At 38.5% G+C, this 26,828-nt stretch overlaps 2 protein-coding genes across 5 annotated transcripts in view; one reads left to right on the top strand and one right to left on the bottom strand.

The window, feature by feature from the left end:
* Window positions 1-26,828, top strand: part of LOC134541060 (eukaryotic translation initiation factor 3 subunit D) — a 97,377-nt gene that overhangs the window by 44,440 nt on the left and 26,109 nt on the right. For 2 of the 3 annotated variants that reach the window (XR_010076542.1, XM_063384201.1), the window contains exons 1-3: window positions 19,669-19,867; window positions 24,336-24,381; window positions 26,470-26,692. Coding sequence is in view for 2 of the 3 variants with exons in the window: in XM_063384201.1 (XP_063240271.1) it covers window positions 19,709-19,867; window positions 24,336-24,381; window positions 26,470-26,692 (428 nt within the window). In the remaining variant the exon portion in view is untranslated. Of the gene's footprint in view, window positions 1-19,626; window positions 19,868-24,335; window positions 24,382-26,469; window positions 26,693-26,828 lie in introns of those variants that run through there. The other variant, XM_063384202.1, reaches the window with a different exon arrangement.
* Window positions 4,130-17,542, bottom strand: LOC134541078 (leucine-rich repeat-containing protein 45-like). 2 transcript variants are annotated; one of them, XM_063384223.1, is made up of 12 exons: window positions 17,357-17,542; window positions 17,009-17,272; window positions 15,743-15,921; window positions 14,560-14,688; window positions 13,653-13,791; window positions 13,456-13,530; window positions 12,542-12,731; window positions 10,212-10,401; window positions 8,243-8,475; window positions 6,245-6,418; window positions 5,320-5,558; window positions 4,130-4,435 (listed from the first exon to the last, which is right to left on the bottom strand). In XM_063384223.1, exons 1-12 carry the CDS (start codon window positions 17,446-17,448, stop codon window positions 4,312-4,314), a joined length of 2,028 nt encoding a protein of 675 aa, XP_063240293.1. In that variant the 5' UTR covers window positions 17,449-17,542; the 3' UTR covers window positions 4,130-4,311. The 2 variants fall into 2 exon arrangements, with proteins under 2 accessions (XP_063240293.1, XP_063240294.1); XM_063384224.1 differs by having other exon boundaries at window positions 4,130-4,440.

Genomic DNA, 26,828 nt, shown 5'->3' on the forward strand with positions numbered 1-26,828 from the left:
AGTCGGTTTACGGACCATAGTTTAACGTGACGTCATAACAAAACATTGATGAAATGATTGCATACTTTTATGAATAAAATTGAATCATTTTTATTGAATTATCACTATTTTGTATGGATACAAAGAAGGAGTGAAATGAAATCTACAATTTATTTGATAAATTTACTTTTATTTGCACTCATTAATTCAAATATGTTTATTACTTGAACGAACAGATTATTTTTACTATAACTTATATACATGTTTGCTATTTAACTTCTTCCAATCTGTGTTATTCCGTTAAGGATAGGACGATGATAGGAAAAGTAGGAAACGAATGGGAGTGTTTCAAGTTTAATGTGCCTCGAAAAAGTCAAATTGATGGTTGTTCCAATCGAGTGGAAGAGAGATAGATGCGGCGCAAGCGTACAATGAGCGTAACGGGACAATGAACGTAACGGGACAATGAGCGTAACGGGACAATGAGTCATCCTTTTTCGTGCGTGCAGCCGGCGTTCATCGATTTATTAAACGTTGTCACGTCAAAATACACACCCTCACTGTATTTACCCAACTTTTGACAGACAATTGGACTAAATTTTTGCGAACCATCTGATTGGCTGCAGGTCACGTGACTGACCGACGGATGACGCACAGACTGAGGTGAGAAGCTATTGTTAATACTAGCTTTCCTGTATTTATTTACAGTATGGTCCCATTAAAATGATAATTACTTAACGATTTGGAGCCCGCTGTAGGCGGTCGCTGTCCTTGCTTGCATTCTCAAGTGCTTTTCAGAAATGTTCTAATACCTTTAAGAATAAATTAATTGAACATCGTTGTAAATCCATCACTCCAGCAGAGAAAAAAAAGAGAGATCTTGCTGACGCAAAAACAAACGTGAAAGCGCTATAAGAGCAGAAACAGTCACGGAACAGATCACCTAAGAGATTTCACACTTCCGCTTTTTCACTTGCCCACTAGAGTTGCCAACTATTCAGAAAAATGTCTCCATTTTCAAAGCACAATTAAAAAAAAAAATAAAGGTATGTGTACTTACATACATGCGTTAAAAGTTAAACTTCATTTTGATTTAAGACACTGAACTATTTTGAAATTTAGTGTAACATAAATTAATTAAATAAATCCTAAGTATTCAATATTAATATTAACAAGAGTGTAAAATAGTTATTAATTTAGAAAATGATCTCGATAAATTAACTACGTTGACTATCAAATCATTCCATTTACACAGCGAAAGGTTAAACTATATATTGAATCATTTCTGATTAAATGCTAAAGACTTGAAACATCTCTAAATGCCTGCATGGACCTGATTTTTGACAAGGAAGATTATTAAAATACTGTCCACCTGTTAAAATTCATAAAAAAGTTAATACTATGTAGTTTCCACACATGTTTAATAACTGTAAATAATTAACAATTAAGTGATAGTTGTACTATTACACAGTTTTATTTTTTATTGCCTATGCGAATTCATGGAAATTCATTTCCAAACAAACGTAATTAATTTAATATTTCTTTAAGTAAAAATAGAGGATAGGTCTATAGGCCTACCTAGTATAAAATCCCATGGACTGAGCTATGAATTTAATTATATTATAGTAATATGATAATCAAATAAAATTTATTCATACATTTTTGCTTAAAATACAATTGGTTTGTATAATCCATGAATCTACAACTTTAATAAATAAAATAAAAATTTACTGCCTAGTTTTGAACCTCATTACTTTAGTTCATTACATTAACAGACACTATAACCACTCCTCTATGAAACCTGATAGAAGATTATAAGGAAAATATGCATTATAATTTTTGTAATACCAGTATTTGTAAGTATATTGAAACTTGAATTTGCTCTTTACTATGACTATTTTAGTTTACAAAATTTAGTCTAGTGTAGTTTCACTATCATAAAGTTTCGTTTGCAACACCAATCAGTTTGGTATGTCCCCTAAATTTTTATGAAACTGTCGATATATGGGTTTATGTTCATAAACATTTATCCGCCATCTTCCTGTGTAAATTTCATTGCATGGTGCGTGTGCATCATACAAAATCACCAAATATTCACCAAATCTTCATTATTGTTTGAAAAACAACACATCTACACTTCTGTCATCTTTCTAATACACTTTGCTTCGTATTTAAATATATTCTTGTGCCTTCTAGTCTATAATCAAACTGTGTGCTACCCCTGTGGTTAAACCTCTCCCCTCTAGCCATACATGTGTATTGTAATTTCGTCATGATTTTGTGCATGAGGTTGGAAGTACATACGAAGTTTTAATTTTTTTCTCTCTGTGATCTTGTGTTGTGGTAAGATAATGAAGATGGCTTGACAGCAAAACAGTGTACTTATGTAAACTTCACCATGTGCCAATTCTGCAACCATTGCACACTATTTAATTCAGCCAATTTTGTCACATGGAACCTCCCCAAACACTTCAATATGCCATATGAAAGTCCATTAACTTACTCTTTACGTCTTTACCATCTCAATTCTTGTATTCTAGGTGCTCTATCCTAAGCAAAAAAGTAACAAATCTTATTTGCACACTTTGCATAATATTCCAATAGAAGTAAAATTCTAAGCTGCACTCCTCTTTAAGGCCCTATTTTTTTCTAAAAAGAATTTTTCTTTAAGTCGAAGATGCACTACATTTTACAAGTCGCAAGAAAGGTGTGTATTAGTGTATTGTAAACGAGCAATTTCAACAGACGGAGGATGGAACTGATTCAACGACAAAGCCAGTTTTCAAAGTACAAAAACTCACCAAGTATGTAAATGTTAAAACTTGAGTAAATCACTGTATTTTATGTTAATAAGTATCAAGGAAGTGAGAAGGAGTAGCTGCCTTTACGCAATTGAAAACTTGAAACATGCGACTTTTCGATTTGTTTTACGACATCTACTGCCATGCTGTTTCTCACAAAGCGCTACACAATTGTCTTCCTTTAAATTAAAAATAAAAAAAACTCTTCACTCTACAATTTTAAAAAATTGAAAAGTATTTTTGAAGTCTAGTGGTCAAATTACTGAGCTAATCGGAGCCTAGCAGGCACACCGCGTTTTATCGCATAATTGTCGCACATTTGATACTAAAATCAAGTTTTAAAAGTATGGGTGCAACTTTTATACGAAAAAAAGAGAATTTTTTGTTAGGTGTAGTTATTTATAAAAACAAATCCTAGCCATGGAAAGTAAGTTTATTTAAAAAGTAGAATATACGAAAGCATGCCAAACAATTAAAATTAATACGCCATGCAACAAAAACATTTTGTTCAACTTTAAATAGGAAAAACGAATACCGTGACCCGTACGTGAGCCGGAACTAACGTATAACTATTGTCGTAGTACATACTTACCACAAAAGAGTGCAGGCTATCAAATGTTGTTAACTTGGCACTAGACAGAGTGCGTGCATTGCATGCAATCGGCGATCTACCTACTACCTAAGTGCGTGCAGTCTATACGGAAATCAACAAAACTAAACACGAATGATGCCAACTAGCACTGGCTACAGTTTTATAAGCAGTACACAGCAGCGACGAAGACAAACAGATAAAGGTTATAACGTTGGAAAAAGGATTTAAAATAAATTTTACATATCAGACAACTTCGTATTTCTGTTAGTTAACTGTAATATCCGAATGAAAAATGAATACATATTAGATTTCAACATTAAAATACAATGTTTTATACGGGAAAACTAACAACACATATCGCTCGGAATCAAACAGAGGACCAAAATCATAATGCGACGTTAATGCGAAAATTTTTCTTCTCCAAATTTTGACGCCCTAAAATAATGATGCAACGATTATGGGCGTGCGATGATTATACGATAAAACACGGTACTTGTTTATGTGACGTTAGGTGAGAGAACGTATGCAATTTAATTTAGAGTGGATGTTATTGACATAAATTAAATATATTAGGAACATCATCTGCTGGAATTTGATTATCACACTGGTGATGTATTTACACTGAAAGTATAATATAACTTTCAGTTTGTATTGCATAACGAGTGCGAAAAGTCAAAGGCCAAAACGTAGTCACATTTCTGAATTTTTAACTGTGTCAAGGGCTTCAACAACATTTAATGAGAAACTTTATCTCCTTAATAAAACAATAAAACATTTTAATAAATAAGTACTACAAAAGTAAACACTTGTCAGCTAACAGCGAGATTGACTTTCCACAAAGCATACACAAAAATTAATTACAAAAAAATTTACAAAGGGAAAATCCATGAGTATGCAGGCACTAGAAATTTTCACGGCAACGCAGCAGGAAGCCTGGATCTACGACGGACAGTACGGCGAGATCACGTCGTCATAGTCACTTGTGACAACGTAAATGCTGGATTCAAGCTTCCGAGGTATTTGGTGAAAGCCGAGTACAGGTGTCCCACACGTTCTAGTTCTTCTGCTCTACGGACATGGAAAAAACAAGAAAACGCACATCTGCAACGATTGGTTTGTTTTTTTTACCAACACAACAACAAGCCTACAAAACAAAACAGATACAACAGTAAAACCAGCCTGCGAGAAAACGAGAATATCAAGTGGAAACAAATAAATGTAATTTATATTCAACTTTGGTTCAAAATAATTTTTTTTAGGGTTTAACGAAAAAAAGGCTACATACAAATATTTAATTAAAAATGGCATAATGTTCCATGCTTTTAAGTTCATAACATAATCATTAGCACTGGTTAAGTATTAGTGTGTATTGCTACACATTTTAAATTATTATTAACAAAAAAAAAAATCTGGTAAATATTGGAGGTTAAAATTTGTTGCCTGACTGCATAAGGATCAAGTGATATAAATACATATTTAAAAAAAAAAAAAAAACCAACTCGATAGGCTACACCAACCATTTATTCAAGGTTCAGCCCAGCACACAATATTAAATATTTAGTATTTTGATAATCCCACTTTTTTTTTTTTTTTTATACATTTCGAGAGTGTGACTAAAGTCAACTTGAGCGCTTCACCCTGTCGTGGAAGCGCACAAACCGAATTATAAAAACGGTGAACATGATGAATTCAATGCGTCTAAACAAAAACAAAACATTAAAATACAAATACGTCCTATTAACTAATAATTAATTCAATGAAGACTGTACATGTAACTAGGTCTTTTATTCTCAATAAGAATGTGAAAGAATGAATGAAACATCGACGTACAGGTAATGAAACATTGACGTAGAGGTAACGAGACATCGCTGCAGGGGTAACGAGACATTGATGCAGGGGTAACGAGACACGGACGTGGGGGGTGATCGTGATGAAAGGCGGGCTCACCTGACGGCGGCCATCTCGCGGTCCTTGGCGGCGACGAGGGCCCGCAGGCGCTCAGCCTCGCGCTCCTTGCTCCGGTCGCGCTCCTCCTGCAGGCCCAGGATGTCCTTCATCTGGCGCTGCAGCACCTCCAGGGCCTGCTGCAGGCGCTCACCCTCGCGCCGGTGCTCCTGCTCCCGCCCGCGCGCCTCCGCCAGGTCCTGGGCCAGCCGCTGCCTCGCCGCGCGCTCCCCGGCCAGCTCCTGCCACACACCACACACACGCGTGAGGCCTCCGGGGGTAGGGGGGAGGGGGAGGAATTGGACGCGGGGGAGAGGGGTGGAATAGGACGGGGGGAGGGGGGAGGATATGGGCCGGGGGAGGGGGGGATGTGGGCCCGTGGGAGGGGGGGATGTGGGCCCGTGGGAGGGGAGGATATGGGCCGGGGGAGGGGGGATATGGGCACGTGTGGAGGGGAGGATGTGGGCGAGGGTGGAGGGGGGATATGGGCACGTGTGGAGGGGAGATATGGGCAGGGTCAGAGAGGGAGGTAGCGGCAAATATAGTAATGGGACAATGCGGGAAACTATAATAATGACAATAATAATTTATTTGCCCCCCTTTTTTTTACACATGGTTAACAATAACCACTTAATTAACCAGGAAATATTTAGCACTCACGAAATCAAGCTTGTCTGGTCACTCCATGCTGCTAGATGCCACTGCTGTGAACCCAATTTGCGCGCACTCGAAACCAGTCGTAGAGTTTTACCGAAGGAACGTTTTACGAACGGGACCACAGAAGAGATTGTTTTGTGTTGTACCAGGCTGTGGGGAAATGTGATGATACTTCTAGTTGCTGGCACACTGCAGTTAGCCGCGGGCATAAATTTCCCAGCCAGACCACCCCTAGCGGGAGACGAGGCGGCGATGGAAGGGGAACACCCACCTCGTGGAGCTGCGACAGCTTCCTCTGGGGCTCCGCCAGCTCCGAGAGCAGCGCCGCGTTCTGCTTCTCGAGCTGGGCGGCGGTGCACTGCGCCATCGCCAGCTGCCGCTCCAGCAGGGACTTCTCGCTCTGCAGCGACTGTGCCCGCTCCTCGGCCAGGGCCAGCTTGGAGAGCTGCCGACACAACCACGACCCCCTCACACCCTGTCCCGTCCCTCGCCGAGCAACCGCGCTACACACACACCCTCCCTCATCCCTCGCCGAGCAACCACGCCACCCTCACACCCTCCCCCATCCCTCGCCGAGACCACGCCACCCTCACACCCTTCCTCGTCCCTCGCCGAGCAACCACAGCCACCCTCACACCCTCCCCCGTCCCTCGCCTCACAACCACGGAGGCGGAGCCAAGGTCTTACAGCGTTTTTAAAAAATGCAAGTTTCGTCATTAAAAATACCAGATTTCACCTTTATAACATCATTAAAAAAAAAAAAAAAAGATAATAACAAGTGCATTTCAAGCCACCTTTACACTGATAAACCGCTTCAACAATTCGTTGGTGAAACACTTTATACTACTAATGTTTCTGTTTGGTTCTTTAAGGCCCGTCTACAATAGCAATGTCCTAAACTGTGTCCGAAGGACACTCGTCGCTGATTGGTCCACGTGACCCTCTGACGTCATGTGTCAAGTGGGCGAAGGTCCGAACCTACCTGGTCCGAAGACATTCGTCAATTTGAACTTTTTGTCCCAACCTGTGTACTTCGGACACAGAACTCTCGCGATATTTGAATTTATGGTTCCCGTTTGAAATGTGTTATGAGTTCATTTTTTAGCATTTACATTTGCCACTTTGCCTTACTGAATAAATATATAATATTGAACTCCCACTACTTTCAAAAGTTCAATATCAAACTACAAAGCATCAAAACAATAAACAAAAACATTTGGTTTGGCACATTTACTGCGCTCTGGTGACAACTTTAGAAATCAATACATTCGGACATCGGACATAGCAATTGTGGACGGGGCAGTTTTCGGTGAGACAATGTGACGTCACTCACATTCGGATAAGGACACGGACCACGCACAGGTTCGGACTATTGTAGACGGGCTCTTACCCATGACTGTATAATGTCAGCTATAGACGAAAATACCATGGAGAGAAATTAAGGTTTTCTTTTTTTTTACTTCATACAAATAAATCATTTTAGGTTTTCAAATAAAAAACCTAAAATAAATATTTATAAAATGAAATGTATATTTTTTAACAGCTATAATGAATAGGCCTGGGTGAACATCAGGTTTTTAGTTTGAATCAAAAAAATAATATCAAATTATTTGCGAATACAAAATACTGAATTCAATTTGTACATTTTTCCCCTGTTGCTAAAAATTCCCTGAGTTTTCCTAGACTACCTGGAAAAATTCCTTGACTTTTTAACAACTTTTCCCTGTTGCCAAAAATTCCCATACTTCTACCTGTTCCTAAAAACGGCACTGACGACATTTTCACAACTTTTCCCTGTTGCCGAAAAATCCCATACTTTTCCCTGTTGCTAAAAACGGCACTGACGACTTTTTAACAACTTTTCCCTGTTGCCGAAAATTCCCATACTTCTCCCCGTTGTTAAAAACGGCACTGACCAGTTTACGCAACTTTTCATTGTCGCTGAAAATTCCCTGTTTTAAAAAAACGTTTCCTGACATCTCCTTGAGCGACCTGAGAAATTCCCCCGACTTTTCCTTGTAGCTAAAAACGGCACTGACGACATTTTCACAACTTTTCCCTGTCGCTGAAAATTCCCTGTTTAAAAAAACGTTTCCTCACTTCTCCTTGAGTGACCTGAGAAATTCCCCCGACTTTGCCCTGTAGCTAAAAACGGCACTTACGACTTTTCACAACTTTTCCCTGTCTCTGAAAATTCCCTGTTTGAGCGACCTGAGAAATTCCTACGACTTTTCCCCCCAAAGCTCCCCTGATCACGGGCCATGCTCACCGCCTGCTGCAACTCCTCGTTGCGCCGGCTTGTCTCCTGGGCCAATTGCGCGGCCAGGTCTGAACGCGCCCGCTCTGCGGCGTCGAGTTGGGCCTGCAGCCCCGCCGCGCGCTCCCTAGCGCCGTTCTTGAACGAGGCAAACTCGTTGCTCAGCCGCCTCATCTTCAGCTGGTACTCCTGCTCCGTCTTGGTGAGCAGGTCGAAGTTCATGGTCTTCTCCTCGATCAGCTTGTCTGGAAGGGACAACGTACGTACGTCAGGAGCAGCGGCGGATCCGGGATTTTGGTTTTGGGAGGGGGCTTGACCCAGCTGGAGGCTGGGCTTCATCGAGGCAAACGCTGAAACAATAGTGGATCCAGATGCTTTTGGAGGGGGCTCGAGCCCCTAAGCCCCCCCCTCTGGATCCGCTACTGGTCAGGAGGTGGGTCCGTGGATTCGCCTTTCTGTACTCTAGCGTACACTGACGGAGCAGATATTTGGACGGCCCACAAGAGATGCCCTGGAGATCAGAGAAATAGGGATGAAGTTTGTGAGTACGTTGGCAGTTACGAGGTGACAAAGGATCAGGAATGAGAAAAGCGCACACAAGAGCAGGAGTACAGGACTTGAATGAGATCATCGTTGAAAAACAACAACGCGATGGTATGGCCATGTGCAAAGAACGGGGGAAAAAAAACAGGCTACCAAAGAAAATGATGGAGTCGAAGTACACGGGAAGAAGACCCGAAGGTAGACCGAGAAGGAGGTGGGAATGAGAAGATAGCTAAAGGAGTGCAGGATTGACAAGAAGATAAGAACACAGAGAAGCAGAATAAGCATTATAAAAAGCATTCTTTTTTTTTCTTTGCTATCGCAGAATGGTTGACAAACTTAAAATATTGTATGTACATCTGAAAAAAAAACCAAAATTACAAGGAATGAAATAATTTATTTTGTTTTCTAAGATGACAGAGCCAACAGGCACACACAAAGCTGCGAACTTACGTACCTTTCACGTAGAGAACACACAGAGGTTTAAAAATTTTTTTTTAAATTTTGCATTTCAAGAACTTTAGAAAACAAAACATTACAAGCAGGACATGCGTAACTTGTAAAGCACTACACCCGGGAAGTAAATAAACACACTGTCCTTACGAGAGGAGAATGTTGGGACGCTACGAGCAGGAAAACATTACAGGCAGGGCCATTGTAACTGGGTTCTATTTAGGTAATTCGCAATTATATTCGACTTATATATATATTATTTTGAAATCACATCAATTTTTTAAAAAAAAATCAAATGAATATTGTATATTTTGTAAAATCATGTTTAGTATATTGTATGATTGTTTTAATTTGATTATTTTTTATACTTTCTAGCAATTTTTTTATTAATTTTTAATGTTTTTTTTTATTATTATTATTTTCTCGGCAAAGGTTACTGTTGAGGGTATTAGAGTTACGTACGTTTTTGTTTTATTAAGAATTTACACGTGCCTATTTTTTTTTTACTTCGTCACATTAAAAAGTCCGTAAAATAAAAAAAAATAAAAAAAATCTACTCTAAACTTGTATCCCTATTCGTGTCAGTTGAAAAGGCTTGTGCATGCGGATGAATGTTCGGAAACACGCTGTGCTCGACAGCGCGGCCTGCACGTGTTAAAGTTGAAGAAAGGTTCTTGTTTAATGAATTAATTATTAATATAAATTGTTTGGCGTGCTCTCGTATACTCCACCTTTTTTTTTTGTTGATTAAACACACTTTCCAAGAACGGGTTTTTGTTTTCACGAACAACTTTACCCGACAAAAAATTTTTTTTTTCCCGCATGATCGTCGCACCCCTACTTTTCAAAACTTTGACTTCAGAATAAAATGTGCGACGATCGTGCGAGAAAAACACAGTGATTCGCGATTCGGGTCGACTCGGCACGTCGGAACGCCGGCGGCGTCGGATCACGGGCCCGAGGGGCGAAGCGACGCCGCACTTGCCGTCGTACTGCTTCTGCGCTGCCTCCAGGTTGTCCCGGAGGCGGTGGAGCTCGGCCCTGAGCTGGTCCAGCTCGCCCTCCCGCGCCCTCAGCTGCTGCTCCGAGGCGGAGGCCCGCTCCCGGGCCGACCCCAGCTTCGACTCGGCGTCCGCTCTGCCCCGCTCTGCCTCGTCGGCCGCCCGCCGCAGGTCCTGCGAACACACGGCTCCCGTGTCTCTTCCCGTGGACACCCAGTCCGAGACACGACTTGTGATTTCATTCCAATGTCAATTTTGAGGCGTCTCGGGTGTGCGACTTGTGACTGGATACTTTTTTTTTTGACTGATGTTCTCTAATTGGCCAACAGTCCCACATATTAAACCCTTTGTTTCGTAGTGGTATTTCTATGATACCACTTTGTAAATATGTCACTATTTGCAAATGTTTCAGTGGTATCGCCAAAATACCTCGCGTGAGTAAGCCTTGTGCTGCCATCTGGCGATCTTAACAACAACAACAAGCAACATTGGCTGCTTTAATTTTTTCCTTCTGCCACGTCTGCTAAAAGTTACACAATAGATTCTAATTTATTTTTAATATATTTCTGTGTGCCTCAAAGGGTTAACAGTGAACCAATAGCAGAAGCAGCGCAACGGTATAATTATTTTGAATTTCAGCACATCACGAAGTGAACCCGCAAATTTTTCCCATTTTCCAAGCATTGATACGTCTGCGGTGTTAAAGGCTTTGTGTATTTGCTTCTGTTGAGGTTGGAACAGGTTGAATCTCCATTGTAGCAGAAGGCATTCCGAAATTTGTATTTCGGTAGGAATATGCCCACACTACAACTTGCAGAGTGAGTTTTGTGCATGCTAGGCTTTTCGGCAATTGTTAAAACTATAAAAAATTGGTTGTCTGTAAAGTGGGTTTACGGACGATAGTTTAACGTGACGTCATAACGAAATTTTGATGAAATGATTGCCTACTTTTATGAATAAAATTGAATCATTTTTATTGAATTATCACTATTTTGTATGCATACAAAGGAGTGAAATGACATCTACAATTTAATTGATAAATTAAATTTTATTTTTAATCATTAATTCAGATATGTTTATTACTTTAACGAAGAGATTATTTTAACTATAACTTTTACACATGTTTGCTATTTAACTTCTTCACAATCTGTGTTATTCTGTTAAGGATAGGACGATGATAGGAAAAGTAGGAAACGAATGGGAGTGTTTCAAGTTTAATGTGCCTCGAAAAAGTCAAATCGATGATTTTTCCAATCGAGTGGAAGAGAGATAGATGCGGCGCAAGCGTACAATGAGCGTAACGGGATAAAGCGTAACGGGACAATGTCTGTAACGGGACTCTTTCTCGTGCGTACAGCCGGCGTTCATCGATTTATTAGACATCACTGGGGTAAGTCATAGCTAGGTAACAAATTTTTTTACGTAATTTTTTACATACCGCTGATATCTGTGACTAAAAAAAAAAAAATTATGTAAGGATAAATTATATTGTGCTGACATCGTACCGACATAATAACCAAAATCATTTTCTTACTTACATTTGACGTAGAAATTATGTCATGTTACACATTTCAAAACAGAGTTTTAAGTTTTCACTTCTGTTGACGGTCCCCATGACCGGATATATATATATTTTTTTTATAAAACCACTTGGTTTAAACCATCGTGGTTTGATAAGCGACGACCATTGTCACGTTCGAAGCTTCAAACGAAACGAATAGAAAAATGCCTGGTGTTAATGTTGATAAATACATGTGGACTGTATCGAGAAGTTTTTAACCGAGGATTGAAACACATGAATTACACGATGGCATCAGCCCGCACCATTTGCGACCTGCCGTCGTCACGCCCGATCGAAAACGAAGACTTGTCTTATTTGTTTCTCACCGCAGGGATGGCCACCCTCTCACGGTTTATGGACGCCAACACTTTTTGCAGAGTTCCAACATGGCGCCAAACTGTAGGAAAGTTGGGGCGTGCGGGGTGATTCAAACTGTGTCCTACTTGGTCCGGTACGAGAGCCGCAAAGTCAACTCGCGACACACAGTTCCATGTGAAAGAGTTCGCGCTGAGTACCAAACACCTGTGGCGAGGTCGAATCTGAACGTTGGAAGGAGCTACGGTTTGAGCCGCTCAGCGGGAGCTTTGCACAGTGGTGCAGTGGGGCAGTGGGGCAGCGGGGCAGCGGGGCAGCGGGACAGTGGGACAGTGGGGCAGCGGGACAGTGGGGCAGCGGGGCAGCGGGACAGCGGGGCAGTGGGACAGTGGGGCAGCGGGATAGTGGGGCAGTGGGGCAGTGGGGCCACGGACGTACCTCGAGTTCCTTGTCCTTGGCCTCGAGCGCGGCGCGGGAGGCACTCTCCCGGGCCTCCAGCTCGGACGCAGCCCGCCTGGCTGCGGCCAGCTCGCCCTCGGCCGCCCGGAGCTGGGACTGGAGCGCCGAGATGGCGGCGGCCCGCTCCGACAGCATCCCCTCCACCTGGTCCAGCTTCGACCCCCTCGGCCTGCACCACCGTACGCCTTCCGTCGTCGCAGAGTCACGGACAACATTTCACGCTTTTCATCTTCAGCTCAATTTCAATTTTTTTAAAACAGAGGATCTCAGCGTCATTGTTTTTACAAAATCTGTTTCGCAATACTTACTCCACCAAAAATAGCGGTAAAAATTTACATGCTGCATCTTCATGATGAAATAATAATTTGTACCAAATTGGTTTAAAAACGGATACAGTCAGATCAATAAAAAATAAACTAGGGAGCGGTTGTGGTTTGTAAGTGATTCCGTAAGAGAGTAAAACGGTCCTTGAATTTTGATCGTTAAAAGATTACTATTTTTTTTTTTTTTAATGATCTGTATTAAAAGTTTTGGTTGAATGCTAATCAATTTCATGAAATAAATTTGGCTAAGGTTTCAGACAGTTTTGGAATAAAAAACCATAACAAATATTTTTGGTCATCACACATCCCTAGACAGAACGTAGTACGAAAAAAAAAAAAAAAAAAGTAAGAGTACACAGATGGCTGGGATGCATGCGACGAGATTTCCGCAAAATTTAAGGCTGCGTTTGGAACCCTGTGAATCCTCAGAAGTCAACCGGCCTTATCACACAGAATGAATACAAAAAAAAAACATGGGTGCGCAATTTTATTTTTTTCCTCTCGCTTCAGTTGCGACACGCGGGTAGAGATTCTCTGGTGTGGCGTGAGGTTCGACACGTGCAGACTTACTGAACTGGCTGGCTCTTGCTGTGGTCGCCACGATCAGGGCTTCTCAGCACGGTGGCGTTGAACACTTGTGTGGGCCTGGAAAACACAAACGTGACCACGCCTTGCAATTCCCCACGCCAGTGTCAAAACACTTTTGAAAACAGAAAACACCGATCCAGTGACCGATCTGGCCAATCTCGTGGGCCATTCCTCCTCACCCAATCTTATCCTGGTCCTTCTCGAATCCTCTCGCCGGGTCCAGCGGCTGAGTGCAGCTTTTTGCCTTTGCGGACGCTGCCGCTTCCGACGGCAAGTCGTCGCCGTTTTCGTGGTACAGGTTGCGCTGGGTGCATTCGTCTGTAAGCAAAAATGTGGCGTACGCAACGACAACGCTAGAATTATCCGTCCACACTTCCAGTCCAAAACAAAAACCCAGCATTAACAAATCAAAGCACACAGCAGCAGACAAACCACACCAATTGATGGGTAACATAAGAGGTGCATGGTTTTGGATAAAACCAATTTATAATGCAGGGTATTAATAAAAAAAATGGCCCAGTTTTAATGGGACAAATATTCAGTATGTACACCTATAGTTATACGGCACAAATGGAACCTAGATTCCAATTCTTCCCATACTTTCGTTAACAAGTCCAGAGTAATGTAAGCAATAGCCTCCTCAATTGTGCGTCTCAATTCTGGCAAATCATTAGGTCGCGGCAGGACGTAGACACATTCTTTTATAAAGACCCAAATGAAAAAGATAGCATAGCATTATTTTTAGTCTAAAAATAAAATGTTGCCTTGTTTGATACAGTTGTCATTACCCATTTTGTACGTCATTGTTTACCACAGCACATTAGCACTACAGCACTACCAGAGTACTGTAGACATTAATTAATTTAAAAAAAATTAAGGAATCAGTGGTTTTAGCTTGCCAGTTAAAAATTATTATGAAATTAAATATAAATAATAAACTTTTATGGTTTTTAAAAACTAATTTAAAAGAAGACACCATCTAAATATGTAAAATGCATAAAAGTATAGTCATGATGCATTGCAGGAAGGTTTCACCGCAAAATTTCAATTTTTTTTTAAATTCAAAAAAAGTATTTACATGCTTACCTACGGCATTCAGGACATCTGATGTGATGTAATTCCCTTGTAATTTGAGCTTGATTATAGAATGGTTGCACTTCATTGCGTCCAACATTAAACTGCCTCCAACGGTGCAAATCCTGTTCCAACGAATATCTAAACAAAAAGAATAAACTTATGTGTGTATATTTATCCAGTACATGCATCAAAGGAAACAAAGTTTTATGATCTAGATAACAGCAAGAGTTTAAAAGGTCTGGTTAGCCTAGGGTGTATGTGTGTTAGTGAGGTGTGATGATAAGCGCGACACTAGCTGGTGCTTCTAGCGTGGTGTCTCCTCTGGACTGGCGCGCAGTCTTCTCGTCGTGCGTATGAGCGGTGACCGTAACATTATATGGCAGGGAAACGAAGAGAAAGGTTTACTGCAAGTCCCTTGAGTACTTTGAAGACTCTGTACTGGGTGTTTATGCCTTAAAAATTTAATTTAAAAACGGTCACTCCAACAAAGGTGCTCATACTAAAATTATTAAATGTAAAGTTTAAGTTGAAAATACGACATTCGAACACTTTGTTGCATTTAAATAAGTAGGTACATACCAAGCGGTATATGCCAAGTTTAATCTTAGCCAAGTGCGTCCACCATGAAACACATTCTTGGGGCCACAAATTTGCAACCAAGTAGACTGTGGATGTGATTTACAGATATCGTCATTAGGCCGTGGAAGCACAGGTGTAATTATTTTTTTTCTATATGAAGGGCTGCTGTTTTTTTTTCTAGATTTTAAAATCTGAAGAACACAATTATTTGTAAGGTAAACATTTCAGTATTCTTGAAATGCTAGCGTTGAAAAAAATCTTAAAATTAAATGTCATTAATTTACCATATTTACTTACCCATGTATGTTTGTGTGTTTGTTTTGATGATCTTTATTCAAATAATGTGAATGGTCGATTAGGTAAGGTTAGCTACATTAAAAAAACAAACTATAAAATACCTATTTATTATGGTTGCTTATGAATTATTATGAAAGTGTTTTGATTTTAAATAAAGTGTTTTGTTTTATGATTTGCCGTAAAAATTTTAGGTGTAGATCGGCGGCACTTAAAAAACCGCCGAATCTGTAGCTGCGGCGGCGTTAATACATAAGTACCGTCCCGTCTTCCCGCACCAGAGCTAACCGCGGCTGGGGGACGAAGGAGCAGGCCTCACCTAGGTACCGCAGGGACCGGTTTCTCGCGAGGGCCCGGGACAGGTCCTCCGCGACATTCGGCTTCAACTCGTTGTTCCTGAGGTCCAGGTGCTCCAAGGTGCGGTTCAAGGCCAGGCCGTCGCAGAACACCGAGAAGAAGACGGGGTGGAGCCCCAGGCTGTTCCACTCGAGGCACAACCTGCAGCGAAAAGTACGATTTAAACCTACAAAATGTTAGTTTTCCGGAAAATTTTCTAATGAGTTACACTTTGACAGAACAATTTTATCAACCGTTTCATACTTAGCCAAATAACAAAAGAAGTAAGTCATCAGACGGCAAAGAAGACAAAAGTACTCCAGTAATTCCTAAGCAACCATCAAAAAATATTTTCAGAATTTTTAATATAGCTATACTAAACTAACTAACCAACCGTAAAAAAATATATTAAAGTAATTTCAATGGAGATAACATCAACTAAACGACCATTCCCATGATGTAAAAATTTTTGTAATATTTGTATTGAACATGCACAAATGGACTGTTGTGAATATTAGGTTTGCCAATTCTGTGATTCAACATGTATAAGAACATAAATAAAAATGGTGATGGCTGCAATGCATATGTAGGCTATTATAATGTAAGCTATAAACAATGGTTTCTCAAAAACCAGTTGGAATATAAAGATGCTGTTTTCAAGATAAATGCAGAAACGTTTATAGTTTTTGAAAAAACGTATTTTTTAATTTTTATTATTAATTTCCAGAAAAGCTGTGATTTTATAAAATTACTGAAAACCGTCTTGGCTATGCTATTTAAGTACAAAACAAATTTTAAAAACTATTTTACCACTACAGGTAAAATTAAAATAGTTGCACACCATCATTTAACCCGAAAGTACCATATAAAACATTTACCTAGACATGCACGACTATAGCTAAGTCACCGCACAGGCGAATGTAAAATGGTTATATAAATGTCAAGTTCTTGAAAATTTCTAGAAGCACAACCATGTAATCATTAGTAATAAAATAATGAACAGAATACATTCTTTTCCGAATGTTTACCAGAGTGGCATCCCTACACTAGTTTATTACACAACAATTATGATGAATAACAAGGAAAAAAAAATCACACAAACTTAAGTCTGTGCCAAATGTTTAGTCAGGAAAAATTTGTTGTATGGGATACTACAAAACATGGAAGTACATAAAAATATTATTGTGCACAAATAATATTATGAGTAAATTTTTTTAGGAATTTAAATGAGTGCATATGTTTTACTTACATTTTTACAGTTGAGTTGTTTTTCAGCAAAGTCCCAAGACATGAGACGTTCTCTGCTTGAATGTTGTTGCCCTTTAAAATCAATGTATCAACCGAATTATTAAACGACAAATGTCCAAGAAGACTGGCCGTGCCTTCAAATGGGATCAAACAGTCACTGAAGTCCACTTTTCGTATATTTTCTGACGCCGACAACATTTTGCCAATTATGTCCCACGTCTTGTTAGATAATGTCCTTTTCGTTAAAATAAAATCTCCTGTTTTACTGGAAAAAAATTACCATAACTTTATTAAAATACAACATATTGTGTGTATTTTCTACAGCATTTTCATTATTATGTTAACTTACCCAGCAGTTTTAAGGGAAGAAACCACGTCTTCGTTAGGAGATATTTTTGCATCCTGGCAAAACTTCAGGTACGACTTCAGCTCAAAAATCATTTTTTTGGTATTTTATTATTTTATTGGGCCATATTCTAAACTTTAAACAAGTCCTAAATATTTTCTTTTTGTTATTAGTATTTGAATTTATTTACTTTCGAACAAAAGATTGTTAAAAATCAGAGTGTGCAACATCAGAAACTAAAATTTCAACTATTTGCCTGTTTACGAAAACAAAATGAAAAAAGAAAAAAAAAATTAGTGTTGCGCATCTTTGAATTCTTAGTTCTGATGGGTACTAATTTCGACAACAGCTGAAATTATTAATGATTGTTCTTTCAGCCATTCTCTACGATGTGAGCATACTGGTTAGTTGCTGAGGACTGATATTTTGGCATTTTGTTAGGAAGCAAAATTCCAGCAATGGAAGTATTGTACAAAAGCACAATATGTAAAGTAAAACAGATGTGTGGTTCATAAGTCAGTGTTTCCTTTAGTACGAGTGTCATTCAAATGTAAACCGAAATATATTTAAAAAGATTTATTGGTGATTTACGAAAATACAAATAGAATGCCTTATTTTGCTACATGGTTTTCCTTTAACAGAAATGAACTCTCAACAAAATAGAAACTTTTTGATCTCTTCGTAAAAAAAGAAGATTGTTGCCCCAGTAACCTATTGCGCGCGTACTTTTCAACCGCAGTGTCGGCTTCAAATCATTCCCCTCCAAATACCTCTCTCAGTGGACAAACCATATGATAGTCACATGGGATCAAGTCTGAACTGTATGGAGGTTGTTCAAAAGGTTTTTGGACACAATTTATGACTTTGATATTCCATTTATCACAACATTTCGAAACTTCTGTGCCCAATCAAACACTTGGGCCATTCCACACAGTTGCATCTTAGACCTTGGGTGCTGGCAAGGGGTGTTTTCCACCAGCAAGGCCTGGTACTGGCAGGGTGGGGACAATGCTTTTGTGCCGCAGGAGGTATGACGTCAAAATATCCTAGCGACGATGTTATTGATTCATCTAAGGCATGTGGGTCAGAAAATGGGGGAGGCATTATGGAAGGTAGTATATCTGTAGAATGAAAATAATAGCACATGAAAAAAAAAGGCGATGGAGAGGAGAAAGGGCCACAAGTATACATTATGAAAAGGGCCAGGGAGGGAGGTGAGCTGAAGAAAGCATGGAATGGGAAAGGCAATGGGTTGAAAGTGTGGTGTGAAACATGAAGCACAGTATGGGCTACTGAGAGAGGTTAGAAATGCTTAGACCACCAGGAAGGCTAATATACATTAACATAAACTGAACAGCTTTTATTGTAGAGTGAATTGTATGGAATTAATGTAGTTGTAGTTAAGATTTGACTGGAGGGAGACTTAGGGAAGGGTGAAATTGTTGAGAGGAACAGGAAAGTAGGAGAGGTTTTGATATGATTCGAGACGGGACTTACAGGGAAAGTGGAATAGATGGAGATTAGGTGGAAGTACTGGAAATAAAGATCAAGGGTTTGGGAAGGATATTAGGTTAATTTGAAGTAGTACACAACCACAAGGTAAAAATAGAAAGTGATACAAACAACTCAGTAAAGGCTATTTTTTTTATTTATTTTGTATTTTTGTTCCGTTGATCCCACATGGAGTCAAGGCTCTGGGATATAGAACATGTCACGTTATACATGTAGTTCCCTTTACATACAAATATGTATGTGCAGACATTAGTATTTACATGATGCAAGTTACAAAAAATATAGAACATGTTACACAATTTAACTGTATAGTGATACTTGATACTTTATGCAAAACATGAAGCAGCTAAGGGATGAATGATGGTTGAGTCAAGCTGGTGACTTAAACATATCACAGGTAAAATGGGAGCAAGAGCATGATCAGATGGGAATAAAAGAGTTAAGGTTGACTTGCCAGTTCGTAAATTCGTAAATTGAGGGCTGGGATATTACTTAATTGGTGAGATCTTTCGAGGTAGTATTTTTTTTTTTTTTGGTGATATCAGCCACTTCAAGCTGCAATGATATTTGTCGCAGACAGTAGTAATTTTGAAATCGAAGACATATTTATTGAGATATAAATGATTGTTTCTATTACTTTTTGAACCTAATTTTTTTATTTCTCCAGAGAAATGTGTTTTTGTGACCATAAAATGTTTATTGCGATGTAAATTATCTTTACCCGAAACAATAATTATTATTTTCCCTTTTCTAAACGGCAGAATCCAACTTCCAACTTCTTACCTCCATGGCAGAATCAGTGCATACAATATCTATGATATTATACTTGTTCGGTTATTGAAAATGGCTGAAAACGGCGTGTATGCCGATGAAGAAGAAATTCCTCATTTCGTCGCACCGATTATTCAAGACAATCCGAATGGCTGGGGACCATGTGACATGCCGGAACAGTTTAAAGACATGCCGTACCAGCCCTTCTCAAAGGGTGACCGATTAGGCAAGGTGAGTAGCTAAAATATGTGTCGGTTAGTGATGATTTTTCCGCGCCAGGGCTACACACCATATTCATTAATGTTTCTGATGTTATACATCATTGTCTTGGTTTCTTAAATGTGATTCATTTAAGGAGAATGATTGTCTCCGGTTTATATTTATAATCATTAATTCTGAGTATTCTATCCTATAGGCCATATGGACGCGGTTGGTTGGTGGCGTTATTTGACTAGTTAACTCCTGGGCAAAGTGAACTTCATTTTGTCCGTGGTGCATTTGACAGCAAATTAATTAGTTTCAGTTCGATCGTCATGATAGTGAGCTAATATTTTAATTGAATTTGACTATTACACTTGAAAGTGTTCAAACAAAAAAAAATGAAATTATGAAAATGGTGTTCTTGTGAACTTCAAATATTTCTTAAATTTTCCTGAAGTGGCGTTTCTAATTTCACACGGGATTCATTGAAAAATGATAAACTTGATAACGAAGAAGACTATGAAGACCAGGGAAAATACCTTTTACTATGTAGTGTAAGTGCTTTTCATGGGATGAAAACCAATTAGGGTAGGCTATAGTTATGACTATTCCTTTTTATCGCGATAAATATGTAGTTTAGCGGTATTTGCGAAAAAAAAATGTTAAAAATCCGAAAATACTTTCATTATATGCTATTTAATTTCCTCTTTTCATTAAACCCGGTGGAGATAAGAAATTCCAAATACTTTAGGAGATGTTGAATTTTTTAATTTCATAATACCTGTGCATTCATGCGGCGTTAACAATTGTTTCTTGTTTATGAGTATGAATTTTTTTATATTTCGCGATGTAGGTGACCGACTAACTCATTTTCGGAATTAAATTTTTTTTTTTTTTTTAACAAATGTCGCTTAACTATGAAAATTAAAAAAAATTGATATCTCCTAAAGTATTTGGAATTTCTTATCTTTGCCGGTTTAATGAAAAGAGGAAGTGAAAGAGCATGTAATAAAAGTATTTTCGGGTTTTTAACATTTTTTTTCCGCAAATACCGCTACACTACATATTTACAGAAAATATTTAAAAAAAAAAAATCTAAAATTGAGAATTTTTGCATTTTTATAATCTGTGATAGTTTTATTTCTTGGCAATTCTAAAGGAGAACCAATTTTTCTGAAAACATTCTGTGAAAGCGCAATGCATTTTATGTCAACCACATGTTCAAGTTGCAGTTACCTAGTATTACGTAGGATGGCACCAACAAACAGGGCAATCTCTCGCCAACCATAACATTATATGGCGGAGAAATGAAGTTAAAGGTGTTGTATTAGGCCCTTGGGTGTTTTCAAGGGGTAAATATTTACAATCGCGGTAGATGCCAAAAAAAGTGCTAAAAATCTGAAAATACTTTTATTCTATGCTCTTTCACTTCCTCTTTTCAAATCAACCGGCGGAGATAAGAAATTGCAAATACTTAAGGAGATATGGAATTTTTAAATTTTGAACATGTAGAGTAGCGGTATACAAGAACTGTGTAATCATTCGACCGCCGCCATTTTATATTTTGCCGTGTGTGCGTGAATGCCTAAATAACAGAAATTTTCGGTAAATCTGTATTGTACGGATTAGCGCCAAAAAAAATCGTACAAATATGAAATAACTTTCATTATATGCTCTTTTATGTCCTCTTTTCAAAACCGCCTGCGGAGATTAAAAATTCCAATTACTTTTGGAGATATCGCCGTTCTTATTTTGCAATACAAGACCTATGTAATCATTCAACAGGCGCCATTTTATATTTTGCCGTGTTTGCGTGAATGCATAAATAACAGAAATTTTCCATTAGGTAAGGTTAGTTACATGATAAATACTTCAAAATAAACTGAAATTAAAAATAATATCAATTAATTTTACTTGTATAGTTTTAAGTATTTATAATGTAACTGACCTGACCTAACTAAACGGGACAAAGGTAGATTAGGTCAGGTCAGCTACAGTATAAATACTTTGAAACTGAACGGACATTAAAAATAATAAAAATTAATTTTAATGGTTGTTTAGTTTTAAAGTATTTATAATGTAGCTGACCTGACCTAACAAACCGGGAAAAAGGATGAACAGTAGGAACTCACGTAATTTTCTTTTTACGTGATGTAGTCGTTCAACTACGTCGCGAAAAAAAAAAATATCATACTTGTAAACAAGCAACAATGGGAACGCGGGAAGCCTACGATTCACTCATCCTTCTGGACATACCCGAATACTCACGTTGGCAAGCCTTCTTTCAACAGACGAGAGGCGAACGCCCGATCGTCCATCTTCGGTTTTTTTTTTTTGTTTATTGTAAATAAATATGCAACTCATGAAAACTAATGGTCAATTAGGTATTGTTAGCTATATTATAAATACTTGAAAACATTGTGGATGGTTGATTTGGTTAGGATAGCTACATTAAAAATACTGTGAAATCATGTTAACGGTTTCCTAGCGCTGGATAGCTACATATTAAAAAGTTATTTGCTAAGCAACCATAAAATGATTTTACAGTTTTTTTAATGTAGCTATACTTACCTAATATAACCAACCATCCACAGTGTTTTAAAGTATTTTTAATTACTTCTTGCTAATTTTAAGAAAAGAAGTCTTGCCAACGTGAGTATTCGGGTATGTCCAGAAGGATGTGTGAATCGTAGGCTTCCCGCTGAACTCCGCATCAGTGCACATCACGAAAATTAAAAAATTCCATATCTCCTAACGTATTTGGAATTTCTGATCTCCGCCGGGTTTAATGAAAAGAGGAAGTTAAAGAGCACAGAATAAAGGTATTTTCGGATTTTTTAAAATTTTTTTAAAAAAAATCGCCAAAAAATGAATATTAAAAAATTCAATATCTCCAAAAGTAATTGGAATTTTTAATCTCCGCAGGCGGTTCTGAAAAGAGGACGTAAGATAGCATATAATGAAAGTTATTTCATATTTTTACGTTTTTTTTGGCGCTAATCCGTACAATACAGATTTACCAAATTTTCCATTAGGTAAGGTTAGTTACATTATAAATACTTCAAAATAAACGGAAATTAAAGATAATATCAATTAATTTTACTTGTATAGTTTTAAGTATTTATAATGTAACTGACCTGACCTAACAAAACGGGACAATGGTAGATTAGGTCAGGTCAGCTACAATATAAATACTTTGAAACTTAGCGGACATTAAAAATAATAAAATTAATTTTAATGGTTGTTTAGTTTTAAAGTATGTATTTATAATGCAGCTGACCTGACCTAACAAACCGGGACAAAGGATGAACTGTAGGAACTCGCGTAATTTTCTTTTTACATGATGTAGTCGTTCACATGGGAGACCTAAGGTGCATATAAAGTTCTGCCATTCCCGATTACACCCGAACAATTCACCTTCGGCCAACTTCGGGATTTGTTTTATTTTTGCGCAGGAAAAATGAATTCAAATATTAAAAGTGGTCGGTTAGGTTAGCTACATTAAAACACTTAAAAACACTATGGACGGTTAGTTAGGTAAGTATAGCTACATTAAAATAAACAGAGAAATATAAATATTAATAAATAAACCCGAGGTTGGCCGAAGGTGAATTGTTCGGGTGTAAACGGGAATGGCAGAACTTTATGTGCATCTTAGGTTTCCCCGTTCACGTACTTCGCAAAAAAAAGTCATACTTGTAAACAAGCAACAATGTTGAAGCCGCACGAGTGCACAGGATGAAAATTAAAAAATTCGATATTTCCTAAAGTATTTGGAATTTCTTATCTCCGCCGGGTTTAATGAAAAGAGGAAGTTAAAGAGCACAGAATAAAACTATTTTCGGAATTTTAAATTTTTTTTTAACAAATATCGCTCAAATATGAAAATTAAAAAAATCGTTATCTCCTAAAGTATTTGGAATTTCTTATCTCCGCAGGCTGTAATGAAAAGAGGACGTAAAAGAGCATATAATGAAAGTTATTTCAGATTTTTAAAATTTTTTTGTTGACGCTAATCCGTACACTACATATTTACCCAAATTTATAAAAAATTTATAAAATAACACAAAAGTATTAATATTTAAAACACATTTAGCTAAAAATTATAAAATAATCATATAATTTATGTAATTTTACTGGCATAAAATTCTTCTTTAGAATAAAAAGAATGAGGTTTTAAAAATTCCTTGTTCATATTTAAATTCTTTAGGTTTTGCAAAACAAAGATTTTTTGATTGTGAAGGCAATTCATTAAACAACAAAATACATGAATTATAAGCATTTTTCTGGAAAATTTTTGTTACAATTAGGTTGATGTAAATTTATATCACTTCCAGTAAACTGTGTATGTACTATATTATTTTTAAGAAAAGTATTAGGATTATGTGAAACAAAAATTAATGAAGAAAAAATGTACTGAGAAGTAACAGTTAAGCCTGTACACGTAAAGGATTACATGTAAGTAGTGCATGATATGTGTTTTTTTTTTTGTTTTTAGATATCTGACTGGACAGGGGCTGCTTTCCAGGATAAAAAGTACACAAGTAAGTAGGGTATTCGTCTGCCATGTGAACCAACTGTCACATGCGAATTGTCGAAATTTCGTTTTGTGACTGAATAGTATCCCCAAGATGAGCTCTTCTTTGTGTCTGCGAATACAATGACAGTCATTTCAGAATGATTTTCCATCGTACTTGTGTTCGTGGAACCATAGAGGGCTTTTTAAAAATAAAAAAAAAAGTAATTTGTTGGTGCTTGGAATTTTAAACTTAGTAAGAGGTACACACACTTATGGCCGGTTCCACCAATGTCCCCTAACTGTTAAGAGCTGCTTAAGGCATGTGTAAGGGCTGCCTAGCACATTAAATCGTTTCACCAACAGTTAAGGAACTCTTAAGTAATCTTAAGCATCCCTTAGTTTAAGTGGTGGAAATCGGGCCCCTAACTATTTAAGCGGCACTTACTGTCACAAGACAAGAAAAATAAAATGGATGCTGTGGAGGAATACGAACTAGCCGAAGATGTACATTTTATTTTTGATATAAATGTTATTGCTGAAGTTGTGGAACATTTTTAAGGTGAACTTAATGTGAAATCCTTTATTATAAATACATTCGAGAATGTTCGCATACTCCACTTTTATTTAAGAACTCATTTAATAAGGAAGTAATTAAAGGTTTTTCTTTTGAAAAGTCTTAAAAGAACATTTATTACAAGGAATTTTGTATGTCCTAAAGGAAATAAACTGATATATATATTTTTTTTATCTGCTATTAAAACTTAGTTTAAACTTAGACAAAATTACAATAGCGAATAAATTCTCCCATGCTGCGTCCTTTTCTTTGCTCGAAACAGCATCCATTCTCTTATTTTCTATTATATTTTTATGCCTCTCAACTAGGCTCAACACCTTCATTTTCTCATCAGAAGAAAAGTTTTGCGTTTTCATTCTCTTTGTTTCAAACATTTTCACACTACTTTAAAACGACCATATAGCTACTACTTTCCGTGAAAATACACTAACATCGTAACATCCAATTACTGCGAAATTAATAAACATTCAGATATTTGTTTACTGTTTAGTAAAAATATTTGATTGGCTTATGTATGTCACGTGACAACAGGTTCGAAGTACCAACCTGAAAACTATTAGTACTTATATCTGTACGAACCCTCGCTCTATGGCAAGCAAGTCCCTAACTAAGCAACCCCTACATAAGTGAATGTTACGATGGTGAAAACCAATTTCGTGACAATTGACTTTAAGGAACACCTAAACTTAAGCAGTTCTTTGCTGAGGGTGTGTTTAGGAGGCGTTGGTGAAAACGGCCCTTAGGTTATTAAAAGGGTAAAATTCTCATTAAGAAGAGTGATACATTTTTGGAATTTATTATATGAATGAAAAATTTGCAGATGGGATTTTCTTGTGAGGTTTTCAATATATAGGCCTATCATGCTGAAAATAACCAAATTCGTCCTCTCTAAGTCTCCTTTTATTCACGCGTTCACATTTCCTCGTATGCCATGTTTTCTAACTACGTTGAGACATGATTGAGCGTATTTGCAAAAAAACTGTAATGCTGGTAGGTACAATACGAAGCGTTTGACAGTTTCCTAATACTATGGTATGTTATGGTATGGTACATTTAATTTAAAGTCTGCGATCCATCCTGTTAGCTTGCAGGATTGCCAACTACTCCCGCCAAGGTCACTATGCTCAAAGAGAAGTAATGTGGTGTAAAATCAGTATGTTTGACATTTTAAGGTTTTATTTACCAAATGGACTCGAGGCCACATGTTTCGGAACACCGCCTCCGAAGGCAACGAAAACAGGGAATTTCAGAAGCAGCAGTGGTCGGATTGATTGCATCGGAAATAACGATAGCTGGCGACGTGCAAACGCTCGAATAAAGGGACACAATTGGAAACTCTGTGTTTGAGCAGACACATGAATAAGAATAAAAGATACCTAATTTAGGGGCCCTGGTGGTAGAGTGGATGGATCGCCAGCCTCGTGCCGAGGAAAATCGGGGTTCCGTGACAGGCAGACGTGCAGTGAGGGTGGCTGGAATCGAGGAAAACTCGGCTGGTCGTTGGTTACGCGCGAGAATCGCCTCGTCTCCCCCCCGCAGGCAAGTACCAGTCGCAGTTCGGCGGCGGGGGCCAGTACTCGTACTACCACGACGAGGACGAGAGCACGTTCCACCTGGTGGACACGACGCGGGTGCAGAAGCCCCCCTACCAGCGGGGCCGGTTCCGCCAGAACCAGCGCGGAATGAGGGGGCGCGGGGGCCAGCGCGGGGGCTTCCAGAGCCAGCTGCAGCTGCTGGGCAAGGGGCTGAAGATGCGCGACAGGTGCGGCTACCGTCCCGCCAGGGGGGGGGGGGGGTGGTTTCAGGGGGTTCCAAACCCCCCCCCCCCCCGTAACCAAATCTTTAATTAATTTGTTGTTCATCACTAGAGGCCTGCAAAATTCGCGGATTCACTCGGC

This window comes from Bacillus rossius, chromosome 18 (genome assembly GCF_032445375.1).
Source record: "Bacillus rossius redtenbacheri isolate Brsri chromosome 18, Brsri_v3, whole genome shotgun sequence".
NCBI classification, from domain to species: Eukaryota; Metazoa; Arthropoda; class Insecta; order Phasmatodea; family Bacillidae; genus Bacillus; species Bacillus rossius.